This window comes from Numida meleagris, chromosome 17, assembly GCF_002078875.1.
Source record: "Numida meleagris isolate 19003 breed g44 Domestic line chromosome 17, NumMel1.0, whole genome shotgun sequence".
NCBI lineage: Eukaryota > Metazoa > Chordata > Aves > Galliformes > Numididae > Numida > Numida meleagris.
This window is the reverse complement of record NC_034425.1, coordinates 6,592,173-6,620,001: the sequence shown is the minus strand read 5'-3', so window position 1 is coordinate 6,620,001 and position 27,829 is coordinate 6,592,173. Positions and strand designations below refer to the sequence as shown.

Genomic DNA, 27,829 nt, shown 5'->3' with positions numbered 1-27,829 from the left:
CGCAAGATGCAACACAGCTGCAGGCCGTGGGACCAGACAAACTGAAGGCAAGCACTTAACAATCCAATCCATCTTTATTTTGGTAGTACTTTCTGCTGGAAAAGGGAAACCCTCAGCTTTACAAACAGAATCATAATGGTCAAACAGAGAAAAGTGTATGAAACAAACTGCGAACAATTCAAATGCATTACAAACATGTCACGTGCAGAGCTGTTACCTTCTCTTTTCTGCTGCCAGAACACTGAATATTGGCTACATTATAGACTTCACTCACCGTACAGATATTTTTTAACACGGACTTTTTTTGGTACACATTAAGTCTCTCCATATAAAAATACATTCTTATAACAACACCCGAAGTAAAGGCAACTCCAAAGTTTTGGAGCTAATTATCATCACAACAACCCTGCAAAGAAGCTAAAGACCATCGCACCTGAGAAAGTGGCACCACTGATTTGCCCAAAGACCCACGGTGAGCCCCAATCCTGCACTGTGTCACCTCCCAGCTGTTCCACCTCCCATAGCACCAACCGGGCACGGACAGGAGGGCTGGGATTTGAAATGTCACCGGTAACAGCTCAACAAAGGGACTTGCATATGCAGGAGTAAAGTTCTAGCCTACAGTGTAATTCCAGTTCTATTCTATGGTTTAGTTTTGCATATTTTTCATTGTTCTGGCAATTACAGACAACATATGACACTTTGGAAGACTTCTGACAACAGTACACCACAATTCCAGAGACATTTGGGGATGATAATACAGACCATGTTGAAACACGACGCAACCACCAAGAAGATCCCACCCAAACACGTGGGGTAACTCAGTTCTGACACATGGAGCTGCACCAATGTGGTACCACCAGGAAGATCCCCCAATGCTAACTCAGTGAGCCCAATTCTCTGTAGGTAGAGCTGTACAAACACGGTGCCACCACCAATGAGGTTACACCAAAGTAAACATGAGGAGCACCAAGCTGAGGAAACCTAGATGCTAACAAAGTTTGTGTAGGGTCTACTTTAGACGTCAGACAAGGAGAAACTATTTGAAATAAGGTGATGTTAACCAGACAGAAGTATTATTGTATAGAACTATTTTACTGCCTATTAACTCTAAGTGAAAGAGAATAAAAGGAATAAAGCCATCAAGGCTAACAGCTCAGAACTGCACCTTTGTTACATGGAAGGAGCGAGTGCTCGGCTGCAGGACAGATGTGTGGAGGGCACTTGGCAAACACCATGTACAAAGAGCTGGCAGAAATGTGGGTTTAGGGACACTTGCTTTGGACATACATGGACGACAAAGGGCTGTGAGACACAAATGTGAACCTACTTGTGCTGCAGCTGAGGAAACACTTTCAGGGACTCAACTACAAAGCAAACTCTACACTCTTATATGCAGTCTGTGGGTACGAAGGAGGAAGCAAAAGTTGTCCACACAGTTCACAGCTCCCCATGTTAGTGAGAAACATTTCCATGGGGACAAAGGAAAACAAATCTGGGCTTTCAACATGATGATAAACCACTGAGACAGACTTCATACAACAGCTGGGATGCAACGATCTGCCTTAATCCCTACATTTCTGAATATTCTCAAGGCAAACAAAAGGTGTTTTCTAACTTTAAAGTGAAGATACACAAGTGATATGAGTTATGAAGACAACGCTTTGATAAAAACGCATCACTGTATTTGCTCATTGCAGAAAACAATGAACTGCTAATCCTCAATTTCACTTACAAAACTAAAAAAGTGATGATAGCTTTGTGTAGAAAATAATGTATTTTAAACATACATTTGTTGCATCTTAGGATAAAGGATAACACAATTCTCTTAGTAGTGCTTTGATGCAAAATAAAGGCACTATTCTTACTTGTGAGACCGTGAATTGGGATCTTATTTTTTGGGTTGATAAGGGTGACTGCAAAGATGCTGCACCAGAAGGAAGCACAGCATGCTGAGCACACTGCTGTGTCACCCACTGCAACCACAAGAAAGACAGATGAAGAAACAGTGCTGCATGTGCTTACCCACTGCCAAGAAGGAACACAACTCCGGGAACAGCTGGCAGGGTACACGTCATCACACCCAACAAAGGAATCAGACCGTTTTGAACAAAGATAAGAAATACAGTTCTGCGAATCCTGTAACTACACAGCTATGTCTTTGTACTTTAACCAAGCTGGGGGGAAAAAGCATCCACTTCTGCATACTTATTGAACCCTACAGCGCATGCATTACACACACCAGTGCCGCCAAGACTGGCAGCAGTCACATCTGCCAGTTTGCAGTAGGAAGGAACACAAGAGTTGATGAGTGCTGTGTCCTATCTGCAAACGAGCAGCTCGAGGTTGGCTGGACAATAAGCAGAGCCCGCAGTGCACTTCAAGAACCCGTTAGCAGTGAATATGACTACATTGGAGTGATTTATCCCCCTTCTTCTAGGCATTTGTGCCTCCCAAGCGGGGGTGGGGATGGATCATCAGCAGGAGCAGGGTGCAGCAGGAAAGGATGCTCTAGGGATGGTGCTGCCCTGATGCAGGGTTGCACAAGGCCATCCCGACCTGCCGTGCCAAACCACCAGCCCCAGGGGACCGGCGGCTGTCCCAGCAGCATCTCCTCCCTCTGTACAAACCGGGAACCAACGGGCAGAGCAGGAATTTCCCAGCAGCCAGGATACAGCGGGATCCCCACGGCCTGCTCCGCTGTCGCAGCACCCCTCAGGTTGCAATGCTCAGCCTTCCCGGATGCCATTCGCTTCCTGCTCCATCCCAGCACCGAAGTTCCCACACAGCTCCCCAGCACGGCGGTGCCGGGATCACTGTTCAGAACACCACCCGGTCCTCCTGCGTCCGGTCCCACCACAGCGTGCTGTTCAGTGTGCCGAAGCTGCCCTCCTCCTCCTCCTGCTCCTTGGCCAGCTCCACAAAGACCTTGAATTAAAATCACGGAATCATTAAGGTTGGAAAAGACCTCCAAGGTCCCTAAGCCCAACCTCAGCACACCCACAACGTGCCCACTGACCACATCCCTCAGTGCCACATCCCCATGGTTCTGGAACACCTCCAGGGATGGGGACTCCCCCACTCCCTGGGCAGCCTGTACCAGTGCATCACCGTTCTTTCCGAGAAGAAATCGTTCCTAATATCCAACCTGAACATCCCCTGGTGCAACTTAAGGCCATTACCTCTCATCCTATCATAGGATCATAGAATCACAGAATCATTAAGGCTGGAAAAGACCACTTAGGTCATCAACTCCAGCCGTCAACCCACACGATTCCGTGATTCTGTGCCTGAACAAACTCAGCCAGAAGACAATTTGTACAAATACAGAACATACTGCTGCAGGTTCGAGTGGGAAATTTTAATATTTGGTGCTTTTTTCCAGCCCCAGAAGAACCAACTAGAAAACCAGCAGGGCCACAGCATGATGTGGTCACATCCATGAACACTGCTTGCTCCAACGTACCTGCTCCAGAGTTGCCTGAGAAAAGCTGTACTCCTCGATGTTAAAGGCGTATTTCACTGTTAAAAGAGTTTGTGAGAAAAGAGATTTAGGAGCACTTTGCTGTCTGAGGAAATCAGATCTAAAGGGTTTAAAGCTTCACACATTCGCTTCTGACTTTGCAAGAAACAGAGATGGGAGCGGCAATAGCAGAGAAAAAAAAAATTCAATGGATTTTAAATAGAAATGTGAAAGTGCATCTTCACAGTGAATGAAGGCACATGCAACAGCTGTGGGAGACAGAAAGATTTCCAGACAGGATGTGGTGAGTGCTCAGTTACCTTCTTCCAGCTTGGAAAAACAATGTGAAAGTGACTGTACATCTTCTCTAGGGATTTTATATGCCAAGATAGAGGCAAAGCTGAAAGAAATGAACAAAGCAAAATCAGCTCCAGGTGAAACAAAGCAAAAATACAAATATCCAAGGGAACAAGGGATTTAAACTCATTTTCTGAAGATTACTCCACACCTTCTATTGGGGCATCCCCACACGGGACAACAGGGATGTACCACCCTCCCAGGACAGGAACCCACAGGAACCTCCCACCGTGAGTTTCCAGATAAAGGCAGGGACTCAGTGACTCAGAATTCACCACTTCCAGAGAAGGAAGCTGACAGGTTATGCAGAAATGTGAATTTGCATCTGCTGCTGTGCCAGCACCAGCCAGCAGCACAGCACCACGGCTTTGCTGACTTGCAACACATTTGCTTTGTTTCTAAAGCTAAGTGCGAGTATTTTTTGCAAACATTTGTACTACAGCAATCCTTGCTCAACATGAGGGAGCTGTTGTGAAATTGGAGGCTTGCACTAACGTGAGCACTTTGCCTATCCGTTCACCATTACCTTTCCTGTCGGTTTGCATTCGGGAAGATGTGCAGGATCTGCCTCTGCAGGTACTCCACCTGCTGTACATCTGCTGTATCCTTCAATTTCATTTCCAAGAAGTACCCTCTGCCAAATTTACTCTTCAGGTGTTGAACAGTGCCTATGCACCTGCCAATTGCAGAGACGCATCACGCCACGCTCAAACTCAGTTGAAAAATAAAATAAAATAAAATAAAAAGCTAATAAAATAAAATGAAATAAAAATAAAATGAGCCTGCATTTCCCAAGGGACGCATCTTTCAGCCCCCAGCAGCCCACCATGCAGAGCAGTACCTGAGCTGCCCGGCCACCAGGATGGCCACGCGGTCACACACCGCGTCCGCCTCCTCCATGTAGTGCGTGGTCAGGATGGCCGCCCGCTCCTTGTTTTTGAAGGCTGCTCGGATCGCCCGCCTGCAAAACAGCAAAGGGTAAAGCAGGATGCAACCTGAAGGAGCAGCAAAACCATCTCCGGAGCTGCGCTGAGATGTCAGGAAGAAGAAAAAGAGAAATGTATTCTGTCTTTGCCTCCTGTTGGTTTCTGCAGTCCTTCACAGAATCATAGAATGGCCTGGGTTGAAAAGGACCTCAAAGATCATAGAGTTCCAACCCCCTGCTGAGTGCAAGGTCGCCAACCACCAGACCAGGCTGCCCAGAGCCACGTCCAGTCTGGCCTTGAACACCTCCAGGGACAGGGCATCCACAACCCCCCTGGGCAACCTGTGCGAGTGCGTCACCACCCTCTGAGTAAAAAACTTCCTCGTAATATCTAACCTACATCTCCCCTGTCTCAGTTCAAGACCATTCCCCCTTGTCCTATCGCTATCCACCCTCATGAACAATCGTTCCCCTCCTGTTTATATGCTCCCTTCAAGAATTGGAAGGCCACAATGAGGTCTCCCCGGAGCCTTCTCTTCTCCAAGCTAAACAAGCCCAGTTCCCTCAACCTTTCTTCATAAGCAGCCTTCAGCTGCAGTGGTTAAAGGGTTAAAGGCACCTGAACATCAGCACTTGGCAGCAGTGCGGGCTCGCTGTCCCAACAACACACACCAGTGCTGATATGTGGGTTGCTCTCTCCTGCTGGGCACTCACCACATGCGCTGCTTGGCCTTGGGGTCCATGCCGGTGGAGGGCTCGTCCAGCAGCGTGACGCGGGGGCTGCCCAGCATGCTCAGGGCGAAGCAGAGCTGAGGGGGAGGGAAGGAAGAGGTGAGGACACAGCACCCCCTGCCAGTAGCCCTATGGCAGCCCTGGGAGCGTTTCCCTACCTTGCGCTTCAGCCCCACACCCAGCTTCTTTGTCGTCTTCTGCAGGTGGTCCTTAAAATCCAGGGCGCTTGAGATGCTGTGGAAGGAGAAGTGGAGATGAGAATCCCACATAACGTGGCGTACAATGGGTCAGCTCTTCTCCCATCACAACATACCCCGACAGATCCACAAAAAGAACTCAGTTATGGATATTTGTACAAAAAAAAACCAAAAAAACAAAGCAATGAGCAGCACGGAGCTGGGCACTTCCATGTCCGTGGGGAGGCTGAGGCGAGAACCAGGCACGGCTCTGAGCCCTGGACTTGCTGTCCCGCAGCCCCTGCCAAGGATGTCCCCAGGACTGCAGAAGTTTCAAAATTTAAAAAACAACACACTAAAAACAACACAAATATCAACTGAATTTTGCGTGGCTGAATCTTCATCTCCTAAGCCACAAACTAACACTTGCTGAATTGGCTAAAGTGATCCCATCATAAACTCAATTAAAAAAAAAATAAAATGCGTTAGGGAAAGTGGGAAAAAAACCCCATCCACCAGGTATAACGTCCAACGTTTCTGTCATAAACCACTTACCATTTGACGACTTGCTTAACATCAGCCTGACTCATTCCTTTGATAGCACCATAAATTTCGAAGTGTTCCTGCACGGTGATATCTGGCCAGAGCGGGTTGGTTTGAGGACAGTACCCCATGAATGGAATGGAGTCATCTTCGCTGTTCCCTCCAGGAGCGCAACCTCCCACCAGGACCTGCATGAGAAATGTAGACGTTGACAATGCTGTAAGCTTTAGAACTGTTGTTTTTGTGTTAATGCGTTATAAAAGACACCCAGCAAGGCCAGTGCTAATAAAACAAATGGAACACAGATTTATTTTCTGTTACCATTGCAGGAAGGCTCTACCTGCCCACTGGTTGGCTCAACCTCTCCAACGAGCATGTTAATCAGAGTGCTCTTCCCAGCTCCGTTGGGTCCCAACAACCCCAAGATTTCTCCTAAAGATGGAACAACACACAGAACGTTGCCTGTGAGGTCAGACCAATTAATTAAAACAAAAACAACATCAACGAAAAAAAAAACCCATCCGAAACCTCAACAGTTCAACTCGAACCTTTCCTCACACAGAGCGAGACGTGCTTCGTGGCCACTTTCTTTATTCTCCTCCCCAGAAGGAACTCCCTCCTCTCGTCGTACTCTTTGTGCAGGCTGCTGACCAGGATTGCCGGCACCTGAGGATGGACAGAAGACCCCACCAGGTCCGTAGAATGCTGGGTTTGGCATTTGGGCTGTCCTTGTCTGGGCATGGCGTTACCTCCTCACTGTTGGGGTTGCTCAGCGCTTCCTTCACCCGCAGCCTCTCCGCCCGCACATCCTCGTCCTCGTCGTGTGGTGCATCTGGCACCTTCCAGGACTTTGCTTTTCTAGAGCATTTCCTAAGAGGAAGAGAACACTGGGATGCCGGCATTCAGGTGAAAAATTCTGCATTCAAAAAGTCCTTATTTTTATATACATTGTCCTTACGATTCCCAATTTTGCACAAAGATGACTTAAAAGGAAATAAAGAATATATTTTGGCACTTTACCGACTGAGTTTCAGACAAATGAAGTTATGATAACAAATTCTTTAGACATTTGGGATGGGATATAACACAGCTATTTTATCTCCTGCTACATCCCCCATAGCTATAACAACCACCAGCACAGTTTTTAAGAACTGCTCCCTTGGACTACCCTTCTTAAAATCAACTCAACAGAGAAACCTACCTGAAGAATGGGTCCTCTCTGATGCTCCTCCCTCCGCTCTTCAACTCAAAGCACCGCAGCAGGAAGAGCCACACGACACACTGCAAATAGGGCTGAAACACATGGTCCAGCCTGTCAGAGTACTGCAGGTCCTCCAAGGGTGGAGATCCCACAGGCGACCCCCAGTAGTGCCATGAAGGGCAGCTCATCACCACCACAGAAATGCTGATGGTTCTGAGATGATGACGTAGAACCATGGAACCATGAAGGTTGGAAAAGACCTCTGTTATCACGTCCAACCGTTGACCAAGTCAAGGAGTTGACCAAGTCCAACAGTTGACCCATTACCACCATGTCCACTCATTACAACCCTGCTTCCCTGGACAGGAAAAGTAAAAGGCTGCTTTGATTTCATGGCTTGGTTTCTAGGAGGAATTGCTTGTTTTCTCCCATGCTCTGGAGCTCCATCAGTATGGACTCCCATAATAATCAGGAGTAATAACAGCACTGTTAATAATGGTACCGAAACAGGATTTGTTGATCTGGTAGGCATGGCACGTTTTACTGATACTGTTCCTGCTGCAACAGGTCACAAAGCAGCAGGCTCCAGTGATGCTCAGCATTAGATCTAATTTTTACTAGTACAGGTGCCGAAAAAGAAGGGGTCTCTCAGTGGGAGTTTGCAATTCTCTACAGGAAACACAGCAAATAATCATGCTTACGGCTATAACTGCGACCAGGAGCCTATCCCATGGGTCATAGTATTCTCCCCTCTTCTGTCTGCCTGTCCATGAGACCTGATAATGAAAAAAAACATGCTTAAGTAAGAAATCACCCACCAGAGACTGCACATCCCACGTTGCACTTTGCTCTCAGCTCAGCCATTTACAAGTGCTCTGAGAGCGTTTCCTCCGTGCCCTTACCTTAATGAAAGAGATCAGACAGCCAATGAGGGGATAGATGGGAATGAAGGTGCAGAAGACACAATGCAGGGCAGTGGTCACTGTGTCGAAGTCCAGGAAAAAGGCCACTTCGGTGACAACCATACACAGCAAAGCTGTCTGTACAAAAAGAAAAAGGGGGAAAAAGCAGCAATTTCATTCAATTCCAGGTCTGAAAGGGTAAGTTGCCTCACTGATTGATTTATTTTTAATTCTCACTTCACCAAAGTCGAGTTACTCACCACGGAGTATATAAATGACCAAAACTCTTTCGTGTTTTGGACTTTCTTAAAGGTGAAGGAGACCACGTAGGTGAACAGCACGACCGACGGGACGTAGCCAACCAGGCAGAAAAGCTGCGGAGGCAAGAGAGATGTCTCAGGGCATGCACAGCAAGAACCAAGAAGTCTCGAGTTTTTGTATGAGCATCAGGTAAGATTACTGTGGGGTGGTGGTATGGAACTCTGCATACATCTCTGCCACCTGATTTGATATATTTCACCACGTCACTATATAAAGCATGTATACACAACTAAGGGAATACATAGGCAGAAACCCCACTGAACGAAGCTCCATGTTTCCTTCAAGATATGTCCTTTTTATTGAAAAAGAAAAACAAAACAAAACAACACAGGCTCCCATAAATATTGACTGAAGATTTTGGCAAGTATTGGGAACTCTGCCTTCAACCTCAGCATTTTTGCAGCAATTTAGACAAGGGATGGATGCACCAGAACCAAACACCCCTGCAGCACAATGCTCCCATCTCAAACCCAGTTAGTGAAGAGAAACAGATTCCAGGAAAGAAACTGGGAAAACCCAATTCCTCTCTGTTACAGTCGAGATCCCAGACAAACCCGCTCTGAATGCAAACAACATGAAGACTTGGAGCTCCCTCCACTTAATCACAGGCTGCGATGCATTGCAGAGCTGCTCGGTGCTCAAAGTCACTGCAACCTTGTGGGCAGCTGTGTGCCGCTGACAGCAGTGCAATGATTGGATGGAGCAAAGAGTGATGCTGCATTACCTTGGGAGGGTCTGTATTTTAAAGCTCTGTTTCATTCTGGGTCTGAACGAAACCCCACATCCCTCAAATACCCTAAAAATCAATTCTTTTTCCAGAGATAGGAGCGGTTTTGGTGCAGGCATGTTGATGCCTCTGCACCAGGAGCCTCCATCATGGATTTTCTGCACGTACTGGAAAAAAGCTCTGCTGAACCACCCAATAAAAGCTTCGTGGACACTAAAAGCACACCCACGAGTGCTCTGCCCCCCCAACACTCACCACAGCCATGAACTTTCCAGCGTAGAAATAAATGCCGTAGTGGAAGGCGAAGAGGCTGCTCAGCATCAGGACGAGGATGAAGAAGAACAGTGGGAGGTCCACGAGGGCCTGGCCAGCCCAGTACGCCGACGGGTAGAGCCCTGCTATCTGCAGCTGCGTGTACGCCCTGAGCTGTGGTGGGGAAAGGAGAACCCACATGGATCCCAGTTTTCACTACAATGCACCACTGGACACGGGATCAGAGCTTGCTGCCCATCTATCGTTCCATTCCCACAGAGAGCCAAAGAGCTTTTTGAAATCTGCTCTACCCAACGCCACCAGCACCAGAGCCGTGCTGCTCCTCGCGCCTTGCAAGGCACTATCCAAAGCACTTCCAAAGATTTTTCCAAAAAACCTCAAGGTTGTGAAGATCTTGCACGTTTCACAACTGACAGACAGCAGTTTACCTTACGGTTTTCTGCATTCTCCATGGCAAAGTAAGGTGGCATGCCAGTCACTATGATCCCCAGCAGCACAGCTTCGAAATAGATCTCTAGTTTGAAAACGGTGTCTGGAAGATCCTGAAACACAACGGGGATTTAGTCAGTACTAGAACGTTTTGGGGCCAAAAAAAAAAAAAATACACAAACCCCAAAAATCCCCCCAAAAAGCATATACACTTATGATTGGAACATGACTGCAAGCACTAAAGCGTATAGTCTGCATTATCCTAAGACTGCCTTAGGACCAGCCCTGATGCGGCTGGTGCACACCTGGATGAAGGGTTTGGGTTTGCTCACTGGGACAAAGGGTTTGGGTTTGCTCACCTGCACGAAGGGATGGCTCCAGACCTGGATGCTCTCAGTGACGTTCAGAGAGCGCAGAAGCAGGTTGCTAACGATGTTCATCAAAACCGGCACGGAGTGCACCATGGTACTGTTGAAGACGATCGTAAAAACGTAGTTCTGGAAAGAAGAGTATTGGTTATATTTATTATTCTGCATGAAGGGTAACACCCTGAGAGGGCTCCCCTGTGGGGTTAATTAAACCTGAACAATGATAAAAATCTCTGCGTGACAGAGGACGCTTTGCAGGAAGCTGTGCACTGCTCGGGGTGGTTAGAACACAAACTAATTCAGTAAAACAGTCACGCTCACGGAGAACAAATTATTTGGAATAAATTCCCAAAACATTTTATGCAACTGTTACGCTGCGACAAATGATGTCCCAGCCAATTAGAGTCTGAAAAACAAAGCACGCAAGGATCTGCGCTCATAACTTCTTGCTAATGCATCAGAAAAACAGACAAGGAACAATTTATGTTAGCTAAAGCCTGCAGTGACAGTACTATTAACAGTGGCAAGGAATTAAAAAGGGAACGTGAGACAGAGCTGGCACGTTGCAAAGCACTTCCTTTGCTGGAGATGAAGCACAACCCCAGCATTAAAATTGTCCTCAGCTCCTTTGGTGACCGTACTGAAATGAACACGCACAGCCCAAGATTCTCATTTTTCTTTACACAGGAGAGTGCCATGGAATTATAACTCTGTCAGACGGTGTAATTCAGCCAGTGCAAGTGAAAAATAAACTCATGCGCCAGGTCTCTCGTGAAGTAAAATATTTCTCTTGGCTTTCGGTGTGTTTGTGAGGGAAAAGGGCAAAGAGAAGCTTTATTAATCTACCATAATTATTATTACGAAAGAACATTTATTTTGATCGTGTTTCCATTCTGTTAACACCAGTCCTTTCTGCAGTCCTCTTGCGTAAGTGATATTATATGACATTATTTGATTATACAACTCAACACTTGAGACTTTTTGTTTTAAATTTGACCTCCTTGCTGACAACAACTCACAGCTCCGATACACGGAGCGGTCCCTGGATACTCAAAGAGCAGAGATGAAATTTCAACCCCACCACCTCCAGCGAGCGATCAGCATCCACCCCATCAGGTACAGGGCCAGGAGGCCAGCCCTGGGCAGAGTGAGCCTGTCTGTCCGGCTGTCTGTCTGACCGTCTGTCCATCTCACCTGTCGGGATTCGAGGTCGTACACATTCAACCCCGCACTGTGAGGTGCAGCTGAAACGTAATCGCTGCCGTTGAACATCTCCACGGGCACGTTCATGCTGCCAAGAGAGCGGACAACGTCATCGATATCCGAGTCTGTAAGAGACAGGAGAACGTCGCCAGACTGCAGCCTTTCCCACAGGATTAGTGCTGCACTTTCATGCCAACAGTCATGCACTTCTCCCACTGCTCCAACCCTACGATGAGCAACAACCCTTTTGTTATGTGTGATGACCACAAAGAGGTTTCTGCCGTTCTGAGCACCACAAATGGTTTTATTTCTGCTTTCTGCTCAGCAGCCCTTCCAGGAACTCAAAAGACATTTTGGTTCTATTACACAATTCAGTTGTACTGGCCGAAGGCGACAGCAGGAAGCAGGTGTGCCAAGGGGCATCACCAGGATACCCAGTGCTTCAGAGAATGAGCTAACAGATGGAAATTGGTGGCACTCTGATGTGGTATCTGTAGGACTGAAGGACTGTATCGAGTACAAATTCTCAAAAAACGTGTTTATTTCTACTGCCCAGACTGCTGCGACCCACTGTTAAACATTTTAAGTTGAGACAGAGAGTAATTTTACAATGTGCTTTGTAGCAGGACTTTAATGCTGGTGCATCCAAACATTCTCCTGCCCAACTCCTTCACACAGGTCACCTCTGCTCCCTCGGACACAGTGAGCACAGCCCTACCAAGGGTGGGAGGACCTCCGAAACCAACCCTATACCACACAGGATTCTCCCTCTACCATGTCTGGCCATGAAAACTCCTCACTTGAATTCGTATTAAGGAAAAATATCCTGAACTTGATATTTGCCCCCCAACGCCTTCCTCCCCACCCTGCCCTCCCACCTGTGGAGTTCTGCAGCAGCAGCTGGCTCCTGTACTTGTGGTGCTCCTCCCCGGGCCTCAGCAGGTACAGCTCTGGGGAGAGCCTGAGCGGAGCGAGCGAATGTTTGATGTAGTGGTGTGTGAGAAAAAATAAAATCTGAACGACGAGAAAGATCAGAAAAAGCAACAACCTGAAAGAAAGGAAAGGCCCGGTCTCATTAAAGCTCAGCAAACGCGTGCCCGGGTTATGCCCACGTTACTTAAAGCAACATCACCCCAACATGCAGATATTCAATGGTAACGAAAGGCCTCACGTTTTTTATAGTCATATCCCAACACGAACAAATTGCATCCTGCCATTTCTCTGGTGTCATTCCAACAGGTTTTGGGGATTCTGTATACAGACCAGGAGGCCTTGATACTCACATCACTCTGACACATTTATTCTCCCGCTTGAGGCTGAGGAAGTGAAGCTTGGCTATGGTGGAAACTTGCTTCTTCCACAGGGCCGCGTTGTTCTGCGGGGCTGACCCGGCCTCTGGCAGCATCAGAAGGCTCTGCTCCATGTCATCCTGTGAGCTCGCGTCCGCCTCCTCCTGCGCCTGCTGGGAGCTGAACACACTGTAATCTGTGATGGAAGAGAGGACGTGGTACCAGGAGGATGGACAGAGCTGCGTGGCTTGAGGCCGTGGGGCTGCAGGAAGCTCAGAGGCTGTTGACTCTTTGCCATCTACTACTGAGAAACCATCCGCTCCCACCCCAGGCTCAGGGTAGCCCCGAGACACCACACACCTCAAGCTCTGATCCCAGTGACACCAATATACCCCAAAGCTCTGAACTGCACAGGGATCAGACACTGAAAGCAGCTGATGCAAACTTCCATCCCAGGGAGAACAAAACGAGCAGCCTACGAGCACTCAGGTGATGCAGACTTGGCCTGGTTTCATTCCATCAGCCTAGGTGTGCACCTGCATTATTCAGCACACCCAGCTGTTAAAGCCCCTTACACCCACGTAGAAAGGCTGGAGATGAATTTTATGTTGTGCCGTTACAATTTCCCCAAAGTTCCATTACATAAATAAAGCACTTACAAAACAACAACAACAAAAAAGAAAACTAGGCCTAAAAAGCTCAACCATGAAGGAGGGAAGTTAGATGTAAGTACACTGGATGAAAAATTCATCACTGAAGAGACAGCTGACAGAAAACTTGTGCCCCAATCCTCCTGAAACCCCTCCCCACCCAGCCCATTCCTTTTCTGTGTTTCTCTCATTGCATATTTCATACACCTGGGACATCATGAGACCCAAGGTGCCCTGTGCTGCTGGACATAGCTCCCTGTGGGGGGATTTTTAATCCCTGCCTCTGCAGCAAACCTCCTCCCAGCAGCCATGGGGCACAGACACTGCTCCACTAACTCAGAGGACACCGAATAGAAGGGAAATTGGGAAAGCACCACGGGTGGTCCCACCTGCTTGGTCAATCTCTGCCTCAACTTCCAGCTTCAGGTAGACATCCTCCAGCGTCGTCATGGAAACGCCGTAAGAAATCACGCCCAGATGGGAATGGGTGTCAAGATCAGAGAACAAGCCTGGAGGCAGGAGGGAGCACACTGCTTGCTGCAGGGCACAACGGCCTTGCGCTCCCGACAGATCCTCCAGCAAGCCAGGACACTCTGCATCCCTAAAGCACCCCACGTAAATGCAGCTGCTCCATCTCAAAGGCAACAGTCATGGCGTGAGAACCATGGTGGCACAGGCTCATTTTGGCATAACCTGCGTGGTCAGGTATGGAAGATGCAGTGTGCAGCTTAAGGGAAGCACATCAGCATCCCAAAGCTCAGCACTGGCTTAGAATGGCTTGGGCTGGAAGGGATCACCCAGAGGCTCTGGATCCCTCTCCTGGGAAGTGATGCAGGACAGCTCATCCCAACCAGGGAGAGAATTTACAAACAGAACACTGAGTAACTGCACAGTCAAACAAACAAAGAAGCAGAAAATAAATGAAGATCAACCAGGCATGTGAAGCCAGCCTAATTGGGCAGGAGATCCTGGGTGATACGCATAGATTGGAGACCAAAATCACAGTCAAGAGCGAGTGCGCTTGTTAGTTCCTCGGGGCAGAAACCATTATCAGGCTCTTGCCAGTGCTATGAAATGAAGCACTTGACAAAACAAGAAGTTTGGGAGCCAACACATGGGATGAGAAGAGCTCCTGGGCACCCATCAGTGCTCAGCAGGCCTCCCCAGCTGCACAGCCTGACTTCAGCCACGCTGGGGGAATTAGTTCAGCTGTGCATAAAGGTGCCTGTTTTACAGAAGTACACACAGTGACTGCTAAAGGTAGAGGCAATCAATTATTAACTAGTTAAGTGCAACGGGAAAAGAGCATTTATGAAATATGAGCTGCGTTCACACCAGTATTGATCCCCCCTTGGCATTTCATATCGTGAGAAGGACACGGCGTTTCTTCCATCTCCTGCTGGGAGATGAAGGAGGAACACTGTGTGCAATTAAAATCAGATAATTGCTGCCATCTAGTGAAACCAACGCGTTTGTTTCCTGCTCTCTCCCTCACCAGCAAATGTCAGTGCGGGGACAGGACACTCCTTGCAGCTCACAACAAGGGGATCGTTGTGGGACTTTTTGGCTTCACTGCAATGTCCTGCAGCAACAGAATGCTTCTGCTGGACACGTCGTTCTGTGACAACAGGGTCTCATATTTCTGCTGCAAGCAGCTCCCTAGCATTTGCTCTTGGTACCTCTTAACGTACTACAGCCCCTCGAAGAATGCAAGAGGGCCCTCACCCGCTGACAAACATATGGGAACTAAATTTAGTATTGAAAGGGAGCTTATAAATGAAATGGAGACTGATTTTTTTACATGGGCAGATAGTGATAGGTCAAGGGAATGGTTTTACACTAAAAGAGGGGAGGATTCAGGTTGGATGTGCGAGCTGTGGGTGCCCCATCCCTGGAGGTGCCCATGGCCATGGATGGGGCCCTGGGCAGCCTGAGCTGGTGGGGGGCATTGCTACCCCGGGCAGAGGTGGAACTGGATGGACTTTAAGGTCCCTACCAACCCAGCCATTTTGTGATTCTATGAAAAACCTCACCGCCTGACCTTCAGCCAAAAAAACAAATGCAGAAACGGCAATTCGATAAGTTCTGCAAGCTACAACGGTTCCCAGTGGATTTCTCTTCTACGGCCACCCCACCCCACACAATACCTGCAAACTTGTCCATGTCCCGGAGTGGCAGAGTATAGACGAGCTGCTGGGCGTTCTCCTGGATCAGGCTGGCTGCGGGGATATGCTGCCTGATCAGCGAGGTCGTGGCTTCCGTGTTGCAGTAGGCATCAATATGCATGCTACAGAAATGCACAAGAAACTGGCTTTTAAAAGCTAGCTTTTCTCCTGATGCCTGTATCAGGAACAGCAGCCTGCGGAACACCAAGCGTTCAGAACGAAGATGATGAAAGGATGTTTTTGGGGTGGGGTTCTCTCTTATTGATAGGTGATGCCATGCAGCAGATAGCACACAAAAAAAAAGTACCTCAAGCGGTAGCCAATTCCCCATTTGCTTTTCAGAAAGAGAGAAGATCCAAGGCATTTCAACATCCCTTGAGAAATCACGGCTTTACGATCTAGAAATCAATAAAAAATGACAATAATAATCATCATCGAATCATTAAGGTTGGAAAAGACCACTAAGATCACCAAGTCCAACCCCAACCCATCCGCACCGTGCCCCCTAACCATGCCCCTCAGTGCTACACCTCCCTTTTTCTTGGAAACCTCCAGGGACGGTGATTCCACCACTTCCCCGGGAAAACTATCAATAATAATAATAATGATAATAATAAATGAAGAAGAATGAAGAAGGCCCTTTGAATCCAAAGACCGCCAAGTGGCCCCAAAACCCAACTCACCCGCAAGGATGTCCGCCTCGTCCATGAAGTGAGTGCTGAAGACCGTCACGCAATTCGCCTTTCTGTTCTTCAGGAGGTTCCAGACGATGTGCCGTGAGCACGGGTCCATGCCCGCGGTCGGCTCATCCAGCAGCAAAACCTGTGTGCAAAAGAAGAAGTGTCTGCAAAGCCACGAGGTGTGACGTGCTGGGCTCAGAAAGTCCTGCCTCGGCGACAGACATGGGCTCGTTGGTCTGAAGCTGCTAGTTAGCTGCCCAGAGCACACGGGAGACATCGCAGCACTTCCCAGCTCTGTATTTCATAACGAGACCAAACCCACACCTTCTGCCCCCACCGAATGGTTTGACATCCTCATGCAGGAAGGCTGAACTACTGGAGACCCTCACCTTTGGGTTCCCAAGAACAGCGATGCCAACTGACAGCCGCCGCTTCTGTCCCCCGCTCAGCTTCTTGGCTTGGTTATCTCGGATGGGCTGCATGTCCAAATCCAGCAACACCTTCTGCACCTTCACACATAGGATACAGGTTTATGGATTAAAAAACAAGAGATAGGCTTTTAAAACTAGTGTACAATGTTTAGCACTCAAATTAATGCTAGGATTTAAATGTTTCACCAGTGCTTTAGGTTACTAGGAAAAAATGAATGGTCCATCATTGGACCAGATGGTCCCAAGTGCTCTCTTCCAACCTCAAGGTTCTGCAATGTCACACGGCGCTGGAGGACAAGCGCCTTACCTCCTGTATCAAGTCATTCTGAGGTATTCCTTTAATGGCAGCGAACAGGGAGAGATTCTCCTCCACTGTCAGGATATCGAAGTGGATGTCGGACTGCGGGCACACGCCCGCGATGCGCCGCACTTCGAGCATCTCGTCGATTTCGGAGACTCTGTGCCCATAGACCGAGACGAACCCTACAAAAAGCCCACAGCGGTCCATGGAAAGATGCTGGGTTTTTGTTTTTTTTTTTTAACAGACAGCCAAACAGCAGGCACAGGGAGTCAAAAAGGGGCGAGGAGAGGACTTTGAGACATTATTCACAGAAATAATCAGGGGGGTGAATGGCTTTAGAAGCAAAGCTCCCAGCTCACCATCCGTCGGGGGGCACAGCCCGCAGAGGATGTTCATCAGCGTCGTCTTCCCGGTGCCGCTGTGCCCCAGCAGAGCCGTGATCTGCCCCTCGTAGATGTCGAAGGACAGGTCTGGCCAGGAGGAGGACATGGAGAGCAGAGGTTGGTGACGTTCCCGTGGCACCCGGAGCCGGCTGATGCCGGGTGAATTCAAATACTGCCATATGGGGTATGCATTTACACTCTGCTGGGGGGAGCCTCCTGGCTTTGTGCCCCAGGGAAATAAAGGTGAGAGGACAGAGAGATAGGGCAGGAGGTGGCTGTGACCCTAACAAGGGCAGAGGGGTCACCAGGCTGGCCTTGGTGACCCACGTTAACAACCAAGCAGTGAGAGAAGACACGCACAGTACATCCGGCACTCATGCTCCGAGTCCCACCCCACTGAAAGAAACCAAAAAGCCCAAACTGAAAGACAAAAAGAGCACTCAGCAACACAGCTATTGCTCCTCTGCACCTGGTAAGCAGCTTAACAGCTAAAGGGTTCTTACTTCTGAGAGCCTCCACAGTTTCCCCCTTTTTCCTGAATGTTTTCTGAACACAGCTGATTCTGAAAGAAGACATGGCATTGTATAAGCTGGTTTAAGATCTCTGCATGTCACTGTGAATGATCAACACTGCATAACAGCCACGCTGAAGTGGCACAAACCATGCCTAAGAGCCACATACGCAAGGCAAGGGATGGGACACCTCGTCCCAGAACTTCACCCATCTCCCCTCTGCTATCAGAAAGCTTTTCTTGTCACCTTCTTATGCACTTCCTATGAAGGAAGATCAAATTATTTCTGTCTGTATTTCTTTCATATGGCAGAACAATGCACCAGAGGCCAGGGAAGGGCACTGCACAGCAACTTCACAAGCTGGCAGCAGGTTCAACAGACACTTGTGGAAAAGAGGTATTAGTACAACAGGCTCCAAAGACACGATTTCTGATGGCTCTCTAAAAAAATGAGCCAAAAGGAAGCATTTCTCTTGCCAAGAAGGGTGAAAACCTTCCTTCCAGCCCCACTGCTTTTCAAAAATGAGAAAAAACAATCAACAAAACCCCTCAGTTTAGCTGAAAATGAGATGAGAAATGACCACCTTGTCAGTGAGGCTGGGGAGGAAACGACAGATGTATAGAATGAGGTGGGAAACGGTGGGAAAGACAACAAAGTGCAAAGATGACAAGACAATGGGAAAACGATGGAGAGCTGGCAGAGGGGCGCGATGGAAAGAGTCCAGCGAGGATGAGAAAGGTAAGAAATGACCACAGTGTCCTTCTGGAAATGTTTTGACTGGGAGTGGATCCCTCCACCTACAGCAGACACCCAAAGAGACGTGGACAGCACAGCCAGCCAAGGGGAGCAAAGACGAAGCCTCAACTCATGTGAGGCCACATTGATGGACAGTGCTGAAAACAAGGACTAGGGGAAAGATTCTGCAGATACTACTAAAAACACATGACACCCAGATGCAAGACAATGGGCAATGGCAAAACAAAGAGTGAACGATGGGAGCATGCACCTCTGTTTTCCAGTTTTGTTTCACCCTCCTGCATACGACAGCTGGGTAACGCCACCACAGGGCTCCCCCCTGGCCTGCGAAGAGCACAAGGGCCCTTGCACAAACCTAGAGCTCAGCCTAAACGTTACCAGAAAACCCCTCCCAGCAGAGAGGGCATTTCGGCTTCTGCAATGCTCTTGTGGGACGGAAAACCAGCCGAGTTGGGAGCTGAAGGAGCACAGCACGCTAACAAACCCTCTCCTTCAGGCCAGTGATTTGCCCTCGGACAGCTTCCATCTAGCTGACAGTGGGGCTTCACTGAGCTCAGGAAGTCGCTGCAATGCATACCATATGCCATTTGAATCAGCAGATCAGAGAAATGGGAAGAATCCTCACATTTCACATTAAATGTTGAGAGCTCAGGTGACCCGGGCGGGCACCGTACCTGATGGCTTCCTTCCCCTGGAACTCAGATGACACGGGCTCCACCATCTCGCTGCGGCTGAGGTTGCCATTAACGCTGCTCTCATACAACTCCTCGTAATTTTTCCTGTGCTTCGACCAAAACGAGGGCTTCATAAAGAAAAACGACGAGCGGCGCAGCCCGAACTCCCCTAGGTAATAAAGGGAAAAAGGAAACTCCTTATAACAGTAATGTTAAATACACCCCAGCCTTTGGGTTGTGGCTGTAAAAGCTAAGAACTGCCCTGCTAGATGCCTGGGAGTCAGCTCACATCCCAATTGAGCAGGCACATTGCTGGCCACGTGCACACGATCCGCACTGAAGTCACCGTTTCCATCACCTGAAGACCCCCAAATTCTCCCAGCTTTAAGAGAACACCACTCGGCTCCACCAGCCTTCAGCTGGGCACAGGGCTGCAGCAATTCACACCCTTAGCACAGCACCCCTCATGCACGTACCTGGGATAACCTGATCGAGGTAGACAGCTACCAGCAGGTAGAATATGCTGTCCAGCACCAGTAGAATGAGGGAGATGAAGAGCGGGTAAGGACCATGATTCAGATTTGAAAACGTTGCTCCGTCTTCATAATCTTCTAAATGCATCACCTGCCAACAAACACGGATGGGCACTGCACACCTGCACCATACCAGCACGGCAAGACACGCAGCAGAAGAGAATTACAGAGTGAGCAACACAGCAACAAACACAAGGAGTAAAGCTGCTTGGCGCTGCGCTGCGTTTCACTTTTACTGCGTCTTTGACTTTGACATTATTTTTTATCTTGGTATTAAAATCGCCACGGGAAGCTCTTAAGGTAGGCACTTTTCCCCCCACCGTTAGTTTATTTAAAAAAAAAAAATTATAATTAAATGATCTTGAAGCTGTGCTCCCGGCAGGAGGATCCCTACCTGCGCGATGCCGATGAGGAAGCTGCACTGGCACAAGGGGCTGAAGAGCCACACGAAGGATTTGGGGAAGTCTTCCAGCAGGACGATGTTCAGCCCCACGAACCCAAAAGCCAGCGTGGCCAAGAACTCAACAATACCCACGTGCTTCGACTTCTTAAAGAGAGGCGTCAGCATCAGGGCGAAGAACACCTAAGGATGGATAGTAAATAGAAACAAATAAATAGAGAAATAAAAAAATACCAGGTACAGAAAGCCTAAACTGGAAATGCAACGCTTTGTCCTAAGGAAGTGGCACGTGTGACAGGCTGCTTAGCAGAGAGAACAGGATGAGGTGGGAAGGAAAACACGTGCAGGTGGGACTGGCAAACACAGCAGGACCCGGAGTACTTACGGAGGAGATGCCATACAGGAAGAAAAGGAGGAATATCACAAAGGCACTGCTCTCGGGAAAGAGTGAGGAGGCCGTGGCGATCACAGCCATCAGGATGGACATGACGAAGATCAGGCTGGTGTACAGCAGCACCCAGGAAAGCCTATGGGCAAAAAGGGGAGAAAAGGAGAAAGACTGAACCCCCAGCCCAAAACATGCAGAAACACCAAAATCTATATTGCTTTACATTCCGGGCAGCTGAACCACGGACAGGCTGGTGGTAAAACAAGAGCCCTCGTGAGCATCCCTGGTGCTGCTCTGAGCATCGCAGCACACTCGCTGCACCCCGAAGATGTTAGACAGCTGGGCGATTCGTGAGCTTTGCCTTTATTTTTGAACTCGCATAATTAATTTCCTCCTTTAACCAGCAGAGGGTAACGGAGCAGTAGGCTTCAATAATTAAAGAAATTCTGTTTAAAATTTAACGCACTGGTCATTCCAGTAGCTGGGTGGGTAATAAAACCCTTTCCTTCACAAAAGCAGCTCTGACCTCGGCCAACAGCTGCGGTTTGTGCACTGGTGCTAGAAAGCACTTTTCTGAGGTTTTCCAGTGGTTTTTCAGACACTGCATTACTGGACCACTCCCACTGCACCCTATGATTCCCCAAAGCAGAAACGTAACACGTGTTTCTGGAGACCTGCAAGGGGCACTGCAGCCATGAAGGATCCAACCCTGTCGGGAATGAGGTTTGTGACCAAAGATGGACAGAGGGGACCGAATGTCAGAGAGGGCTCCGGGGCAGAAACACAGCAAAAAACAGCAGGAAAAACAAAGACAAGTGCAGCTGGCTGCTACGGTGCAGTGGGGCGAGACGCTGGAAGCTGCAGGCAAAGAGCAGCCCCTTCTATTGCTGCCATTATCAACGTGTTTGAATTAGCACATCCTTTGATTTGGGAAAAAAAAAACCACCGAAACCAATTGTCTTACACTACATGGGACAGCTTCCATTCCAGTAAGAAAGCACGTTAAAATCTCTTGTTTGGGCTGCTCCCTGTGTCACGTGAAAATCACAGAGTTAGAGTGGTTTAATTGCATGTCGGAGCCACAGCAAACACTCACGTACCAAAAGGCAGTATCATGAAGTCCCAATATCTTTAAGAATTCCTTCAACTTCCTCTCCTTTTCCGCCACGATATGAATGGCCAAGTAATACCCAAATGGCGAGAAAGCAATGACGAGGTAAATCAAAATGATGGCACGAGGAAAATTGTCGATCTCCATCACGCCCGCCTCCGCCATCGCCATGGCCCTCGTCAGCTCGAGCTGCTCCCACACGGACTGGTTGGTCTTCAGCTGCCAGGGAAGGAAGAGCTGGGCTCACACCGTGCCTCACGTCCCAGCCCTGCTCCAAGGACAAGGCAGCTCTGTTTAATGCTGATGTGCACTGGGCTCGTTTGGATACAAGGGGGAATGCTGGCATTATTCAGCTGGACAAGAATGTTTCTGCGTCAAACGTGGCAAACAAACTAAGCAGTGTGCCAGCTCATTGGATTCAAGCTGATTTTTGGTGCGGCATTGTACAGTTTAGTTGAAAACAGTGCAAAAACACTCAGGAGCTCATGGATCTGTATGGGCAGATAGGACGAGGGGGAGTGGTTTAAAACTAAAAGAGGGGAGATTTAGGTTGGATGCGAGAAGGAAATTTTCTACTCAGAGGGCAATGAGGCCATGGCACTACTGCTCAGAGCTGTGGGTGCCCCCTCCCTGGAGATGCCCATGGCGATGGATGGGTCCCAGGGCAACTCTAATAGCATGAGGGGTAATGGCTTTAAGCTGAGCCAGGGGAGGTTCAGATTGGGTATTAGGAACAATTTCTTCTCCGAAGAGCAGTGATGCACTGGCACAGCTGCACAGGGAGTGGGGGGGTCACTGTCCCTGGAGATGCTCCAGAACCGTGGGGGTGTGGCACTGAGGGACATGGTTATGGACATGGGGGGGTGGGTTGGGGCTGGACTTGGAGATACTGGAGGTCTTTTCCAACTCTAACGATTCTATGATGTAGGGGTGGTAACCAGCCCATGGCAGAGGTTGAAACTGGCTGGGCTTTAAGGACCCTTCCAACCCAAACCTATGTTTCAATGGCCTGAACCCCAATGATGGCACTGCATTATTTCTTTGGACTGACCTGTATAATGGCTGCATCGATGCAGGCTTGCAGAGCTGCAAATCCTGAGGTCCAGTACGTGATGGACTCACAACTCATCCGCACGCTGGAGCAGCTGGCTGCCGAACAGCAAGGCAGAGTGAAAAGCAAGAAGGAGGGCACAGAGCAGCCACAGCCCCAACGTACAGCTGAGGCCATGCCTTGTAAGAAGTGAAAACAACTTCCAAAAATAAATAAATACACACACACACACACACACTTATGCACATACATACACGACATTAGACTGAAAAAGACAAAAAGGTCTCATTTTCCAGTTTATCCCCTTATGGAGTACATAAGGGCATGCAACATTTACCTCTCGACTCTGTATAAACAGAAGCCATAGCCACCATGTCAGGAAACCTCAGCTGGTAGGACATGGCATCCTTGAACACAATGCCCACAAAGTCGGAGGATCTGGAAGCACTGGCCTTTTCCAGGTCCTCTTCGCTTAAATACTCCTCTGTGATGAGGCCTGCTAGATGGAGGAAATGATGGTGTTGATTTACGTACTGGGGTAGCAGGAAGGAAAAGGGTGAGATGCTGCTTATTTTAAAGAAAAGCCGTGCTAATCATTAATGATTTATTTGGTTCGGGATATATATAGAGCCGTATTTTTGTCCTAGTAAAGGAAGCATTTTCCTGAAGCTGCAGAACTGTCACTTGGTACTGAGGTGGGTGACTCAAAGGGAAACATAAAGGCAGAAAGCAGATGAGGACACCCATAATGAAAACACAGGCATCAGGCTGTGCTGCTCTCAGCGGTACCTTGAAAGCACAACCACCACCAGGAAGGCAATGAAGGGCACCAAACCAAAAACACATCAGAATGGTTTGGGATATATTGGATCCCTCTAGATGCATCCACTGGGCAAAGCACTTAAAAATATTTGTGTATGCTTGTCAGAAGAAAAGGTGAGTGTGTTAATTGGGATCATTACTTAAAAAAAAAAAAAAGAAATGCTGCTTAGATAGAAGCACTGGGATAGAAAACTCAACCTGAATTGTCTGCAGGGCAGCAGCACCTCCTGAGCATACACAGGGATGCCATGGGCAGCTGCAGTTCGCCCTGCAGTGGTTCAGGGGCTCTATGGGCCCTCTGAGAACCTCTTGTGTAGCTATAAACCACTCGCTGGCTGCCACAGCAGCATGGGAGGCACGTTCAGGAGGAAGTGCCAGAACACGTTCCAACCAAGCAAAAACCGCCCTCGCGTTCTGTCCTTTAGCTGAGATAGGAAAGGAGTTGGTTTTTTTTTTTTTCCTTATCATTAGCAACAAGAGCGAGCTCCCTCGCAAAGCAGAAGCCACAGCAGGAAATAAGCTCAGAGAAGCCAGCTGCTTAGCTCACAGTACCATCTTCGAAGTTATCGTAAGCCACCTTCCTCATGATCTCCCTGGCCATCCTGGTGGGCGGCGTGTACCCGACGACGAAGTTCACCAGCACGGAGGGGTCCAGCACGCCCAGGTTGGAGTTGGGGACCTCGTCGTACCACCGGTGCGGGTGCATCATGCTCATCAGGATCAGCCAGAACAAGAAGAAGAGAGGGAAAAGGACCTCCTGGGCAAAGGAGCAAAGGGAAAATGAGAACTTCGCAGAGCAGCTGTAGAAACAAGAGTTTCCAGTAGGTTCATAGTTACGGTGGGAAAAGATCTCTAAGGTGACCAAGTCCAACCGTCAGCCCATCCCCTCCATGCTCACATATAGAATCACAGTCATTAAGGCTGGAAAAGACCTCTAAGGTGACCAAGTTCAACCATCAGCTCATGCCCCCCATGCTCACATATAGAATCACAGAGTCATTAAGGTTGGAAAAGACCTCAAAGATGACCAAGTCCAACCCCCAGCCCATCCCCCCTCACGCCCAGAGCTCAGACAACGGATTGTGAACATAACTACTTTACAGTAACGTTCCCGGAATGTTCTCGATACAACAATAATTTCAATGCCAAATCCTTCCCTGGCACCGAAGCAGGATTTTAATGGCATGCACTGGTAACTTGAGGAGCCAATTTAAGGTACAAAGGGATAATTCTGCATGCTTCAAATCTCTGCTGGAAAGAAACAAAACAAACCACGAACCGCTGAACAATCAGCCAAGCGTTGCACTCATCTTGTTCACCTCAAAACCTGTTGCACACATCACCTGTGCACGGAGCTGAACATTTACAGCAGTAAAAACCTTTTGGAGAGGTGTAGTTCTGCTGTAGCAGCAAGATGTGATCGCTAGGAAGGGTGCAAACGCTCTGCAAAATGCACTAAGGTGCTGGAAAAGCAAGCACTGCCCCCTGCACCGACGTGCAGAAGGGCTGCAGCTGCAGAGCTCTGCTCGGCTCTCACCTGGACGCTGCTTTTCTTGGTCCTGCATTTCACGAGGCAGTTCTTGAACAGGAGCGCCTTGGTTTGCCTCCACACGCCCGCTTCTCTCGGAGCATTTGGTGCCATTTTTCAAGCCTTGAGGAACAACAACGAGCGCAAAACTGAAACAAATCGGCACAAAGCGACAAAATAACGCGAAGAGCAAAAGCCAGGCAGCTGCATCGCTCGGTGTCTCTAAAAATGCTCTCCCATATGTGTGCTGGGTGCCTGTTGCACCAAGAAATTGCTCGTACTTGCTTACAATGAGGAATCTGGGAAATTGGCTGGCGGAGAGCTGGGGGTGCACCCAAGCAATCCTGCCCCAAGCACGCTCACGAGCCAAACTGGGTTTATGTTCATCTTCCTGCACGTCAATTGAAGCCAACAGCACCTCAGAACACCACTCTCACGTGCAGCATGGGAGCTTGGGGCAGGCAGAGGCCCTGGGCCGAGCACTGCATCGCCCACGAGCAGCACCTGCAGCAGCTCCAGCACAACTCACTGCCCCAGCTCACCTGGCCATCAGGAAACACGTTAAGAATTCATCCATACCCCTATGCCAGCAGCCTTGTGCCTCTGGTGCCTGTGCCCTGGGAGCAGCTCCGCAGCAGGCCACGCTTTCTCCCTTATCTCTCAGACGACACACGCTTTCAGCTTCCCCCCTTGCTCTGTATTTTAATACGGCAATCTATTCTTGGAGCACCGACCTCATCGAACTGAAGAAACGCACGAGGTTGCTCGGATGCCAGCACTGCCGCCATCGGCTTTGCTTGAAGCGCTCCAAAGGAGCAGGGCGCTCGTGCCCGGCTCTATCGGAGCACGCGGTGGCCCCAGCACGGCACTGCACAGCGCTCGGCGCTGAGTGCTCGCTCCCAGCAGCACAGCCCAGCAGCACTCGGGGGGGAAAAGCTCCGCCGAGCTCCCCACCGACAACCACCGCATCAAAGCGGCACACCCAGCCCTCGCTCTCACTTTGCTATTTTAATGGCGAGCCGATTCGATCCGCGTCAATCGCTAAGGCCATTTACCGCTCCTTTAATTACGTTTCACCCGCTAATAAAACAACAAGAAGAAAAACCAACAACAACGGCAACTCGGCATCTTTGCTGGAACTCTTCCAACGCCTCCATTCACACCGCTAGGGCTGGAGGGAGAAAAACGCTCGTTTATTTCTCGGCATCGCATCGCCCGTCCTCGGAGGAGGCGGCGGTGCCGCACAGCGCCGAGGAGCCGGGAGGGGGCACAGCCCCCAGGGCACGAGAAGCTGCCACAGCCACCCACTGCAGCGCGGCACGGAAGGAGAAAGCTCAGCCTGCAAACGTCCCCAGGCGCTGCGCTGACAGACGCGGTCGGAGCACGGGCTGCTTTGCGGGCACCTCAGCCAATGCAATCCCAGGGTCACGACTGCTTTTCTCATGAATTGCACGGAGGAAAGGCTTGCGCTTCTTAAGAGGGAGAAAATAACGGGCAGCGCTGCTCAGGAAGGGTTCCCACAGCCCAGGCACCGGCCTGGCAGCGCTGCCCGGGGCCCCGCACCGCAGCACGCGACCAGAGCCGGCCCCGCATCCCTCCCTCGGCCCCTTCGCGCAGCAAACACCGACCGCACCGTACGAAACCAACACCGTTCGCTACACAGTAGCGGCGGACACAGGTGCAGGAAAACTCCTCCTCTTCCTTCCTTTTTTTTTTTTCCCCTTCCTTTTTTATTTTTTTTCTTTCTTATTTTTTCCCCCCCTTAGTTCCCAACCAGCCCCCCCCCCTCCTCCCATTCCCGCTTTACCTCCCCCCCTCCCTGCACCTTGAGGCCGCTTCCCCGCACGCTCCCGCTCCCCACCTGCGGTACTCAGCGGCTCGGCTCGGCTCGGCTCGGCCCGGCCCGGCCCGGCCCGGCCCAGGGACGCGGCGGTGTCGGCGGGGACGCAGCGCGGGGCCGGGCAGCCTGGAGCCACCGCCCCGGGGCGGAGCGGGAGGAACGGAACCGCCCCGCGGGGCTGGGGATGGAGGGGGGAGGGTGTTCGGGATGGAGGGTTGGGCTTGTGGGTAGTTTTGGGGGGGGAAAGGGGGGCTGGATGGGGATGTTCTGCGCGGAGGGGTCCTGGGTGAGGGGTCTCAGGTGAAGGGGTTGTGGATGGGGAGGGTGGGGGTTGGATAGCGGGGTCCTGATGGGGAGCTCTGGATGGATGGGGTCCTGGATGGAGAGGTCCTTGAGAGGAGTGTTCTGGGTGGGGGTGGTCTGGATAGGCCCCAGTGGGGGGGTCTGATTAGGAGAGTCCTGGATGGGGGATCCTGGATGGAGGGTTCTGGGTGGGGGTCCCCCCCTGGAGCTTCATGTCAGAGTGGGAGCCCCCACGACAGACCCAGCGCTGCGCTCCCCATCTGCTTCCAGAACTTTCCGCCGTTTTATTGCATTATCAAAAACAGAGCGAAAGCACAGAAAATGCAGCTCAGAGCGGCAGCCACTGAGCTCCCAGCACTGTGCCTTTATTTGTATGCCACTAAGATACGTAG

At 49.6% G+C, this 27,829-nt stretch overlaps 1 protein-coding gene across 3 annotated transcripts; it reads right to left on the bottom strand.

The window, feature by feature from the left end:
* ABCA5 (ATP binding cassette subfamily A member 5) lies at positions 56-27,236 on the bottom strand. 3 transcript variants are annotated; one of them, XM_021414921.1, is made up of 39 exons: positions 27,156-27,236; positions 25,304-25,417; positions 24,319-24,523; positions 23,282-23,443; positions 22,945-23,042; positions 21,883-22,112; positions 20,780-20,921; positions 20,389-20,577; positions 19,938-20,085; positions 19,462-19,630; positions 18,023-18,081; positions 17,496-17,606; positions 17,143-17,318; positions 16,794-16,913; positions 16,408-16,546; positions 16,032-16,122; positions 15,707-15,846; positions 13,949-14,068; positions 12,904-13,105; positions 12,499-12,668; positions 11,612-11,745; positions 10,409-10,546; positions 10,049-10,162; positions 9,603-9,773; positions 8,560-8,673; positions 8,300-8,437; positions 8,099-8,173; positions 7,398-7,489; positions 6,946-7,066; positions 6,745-6,862; positions 6,537-6,628; positions 6,209-6,384; positions 5,636-5,711; positions 5,460-5,554; positions 4,662-4,781; positions 4,347-4,496; positions 3,784-3,863; positions 3,467-3,522; positions 56-2,928 (listed from the first exon to the last, which is right to left on the bottom strand). In XM_021414921.1, exons 2-39 carry the CDS (start codon positions 25,406-25,408, stop codon positions 2,821-2,823), a joined length of 4,944 nt encoding a protein of 1,647 aa, XP_021270596.1. In that variant the 5' UTR covers positions 25,409-25,417; positions 27,156-27,236; the 3' UTR covers positions 56-2,820. The 3 variants fall into 3 exon arrangements, with proteins under 3 accessions (XP_021270596.1, XP_021270598.1, XP_021270597.1); XM_021414923.1 differs by having other exon boundaries at positions 23,282-23,440; XM_021414922.1 differs by lacking the exon at positions 27,156-27,236 and having other exon boundaries at positions 25,304-27,011.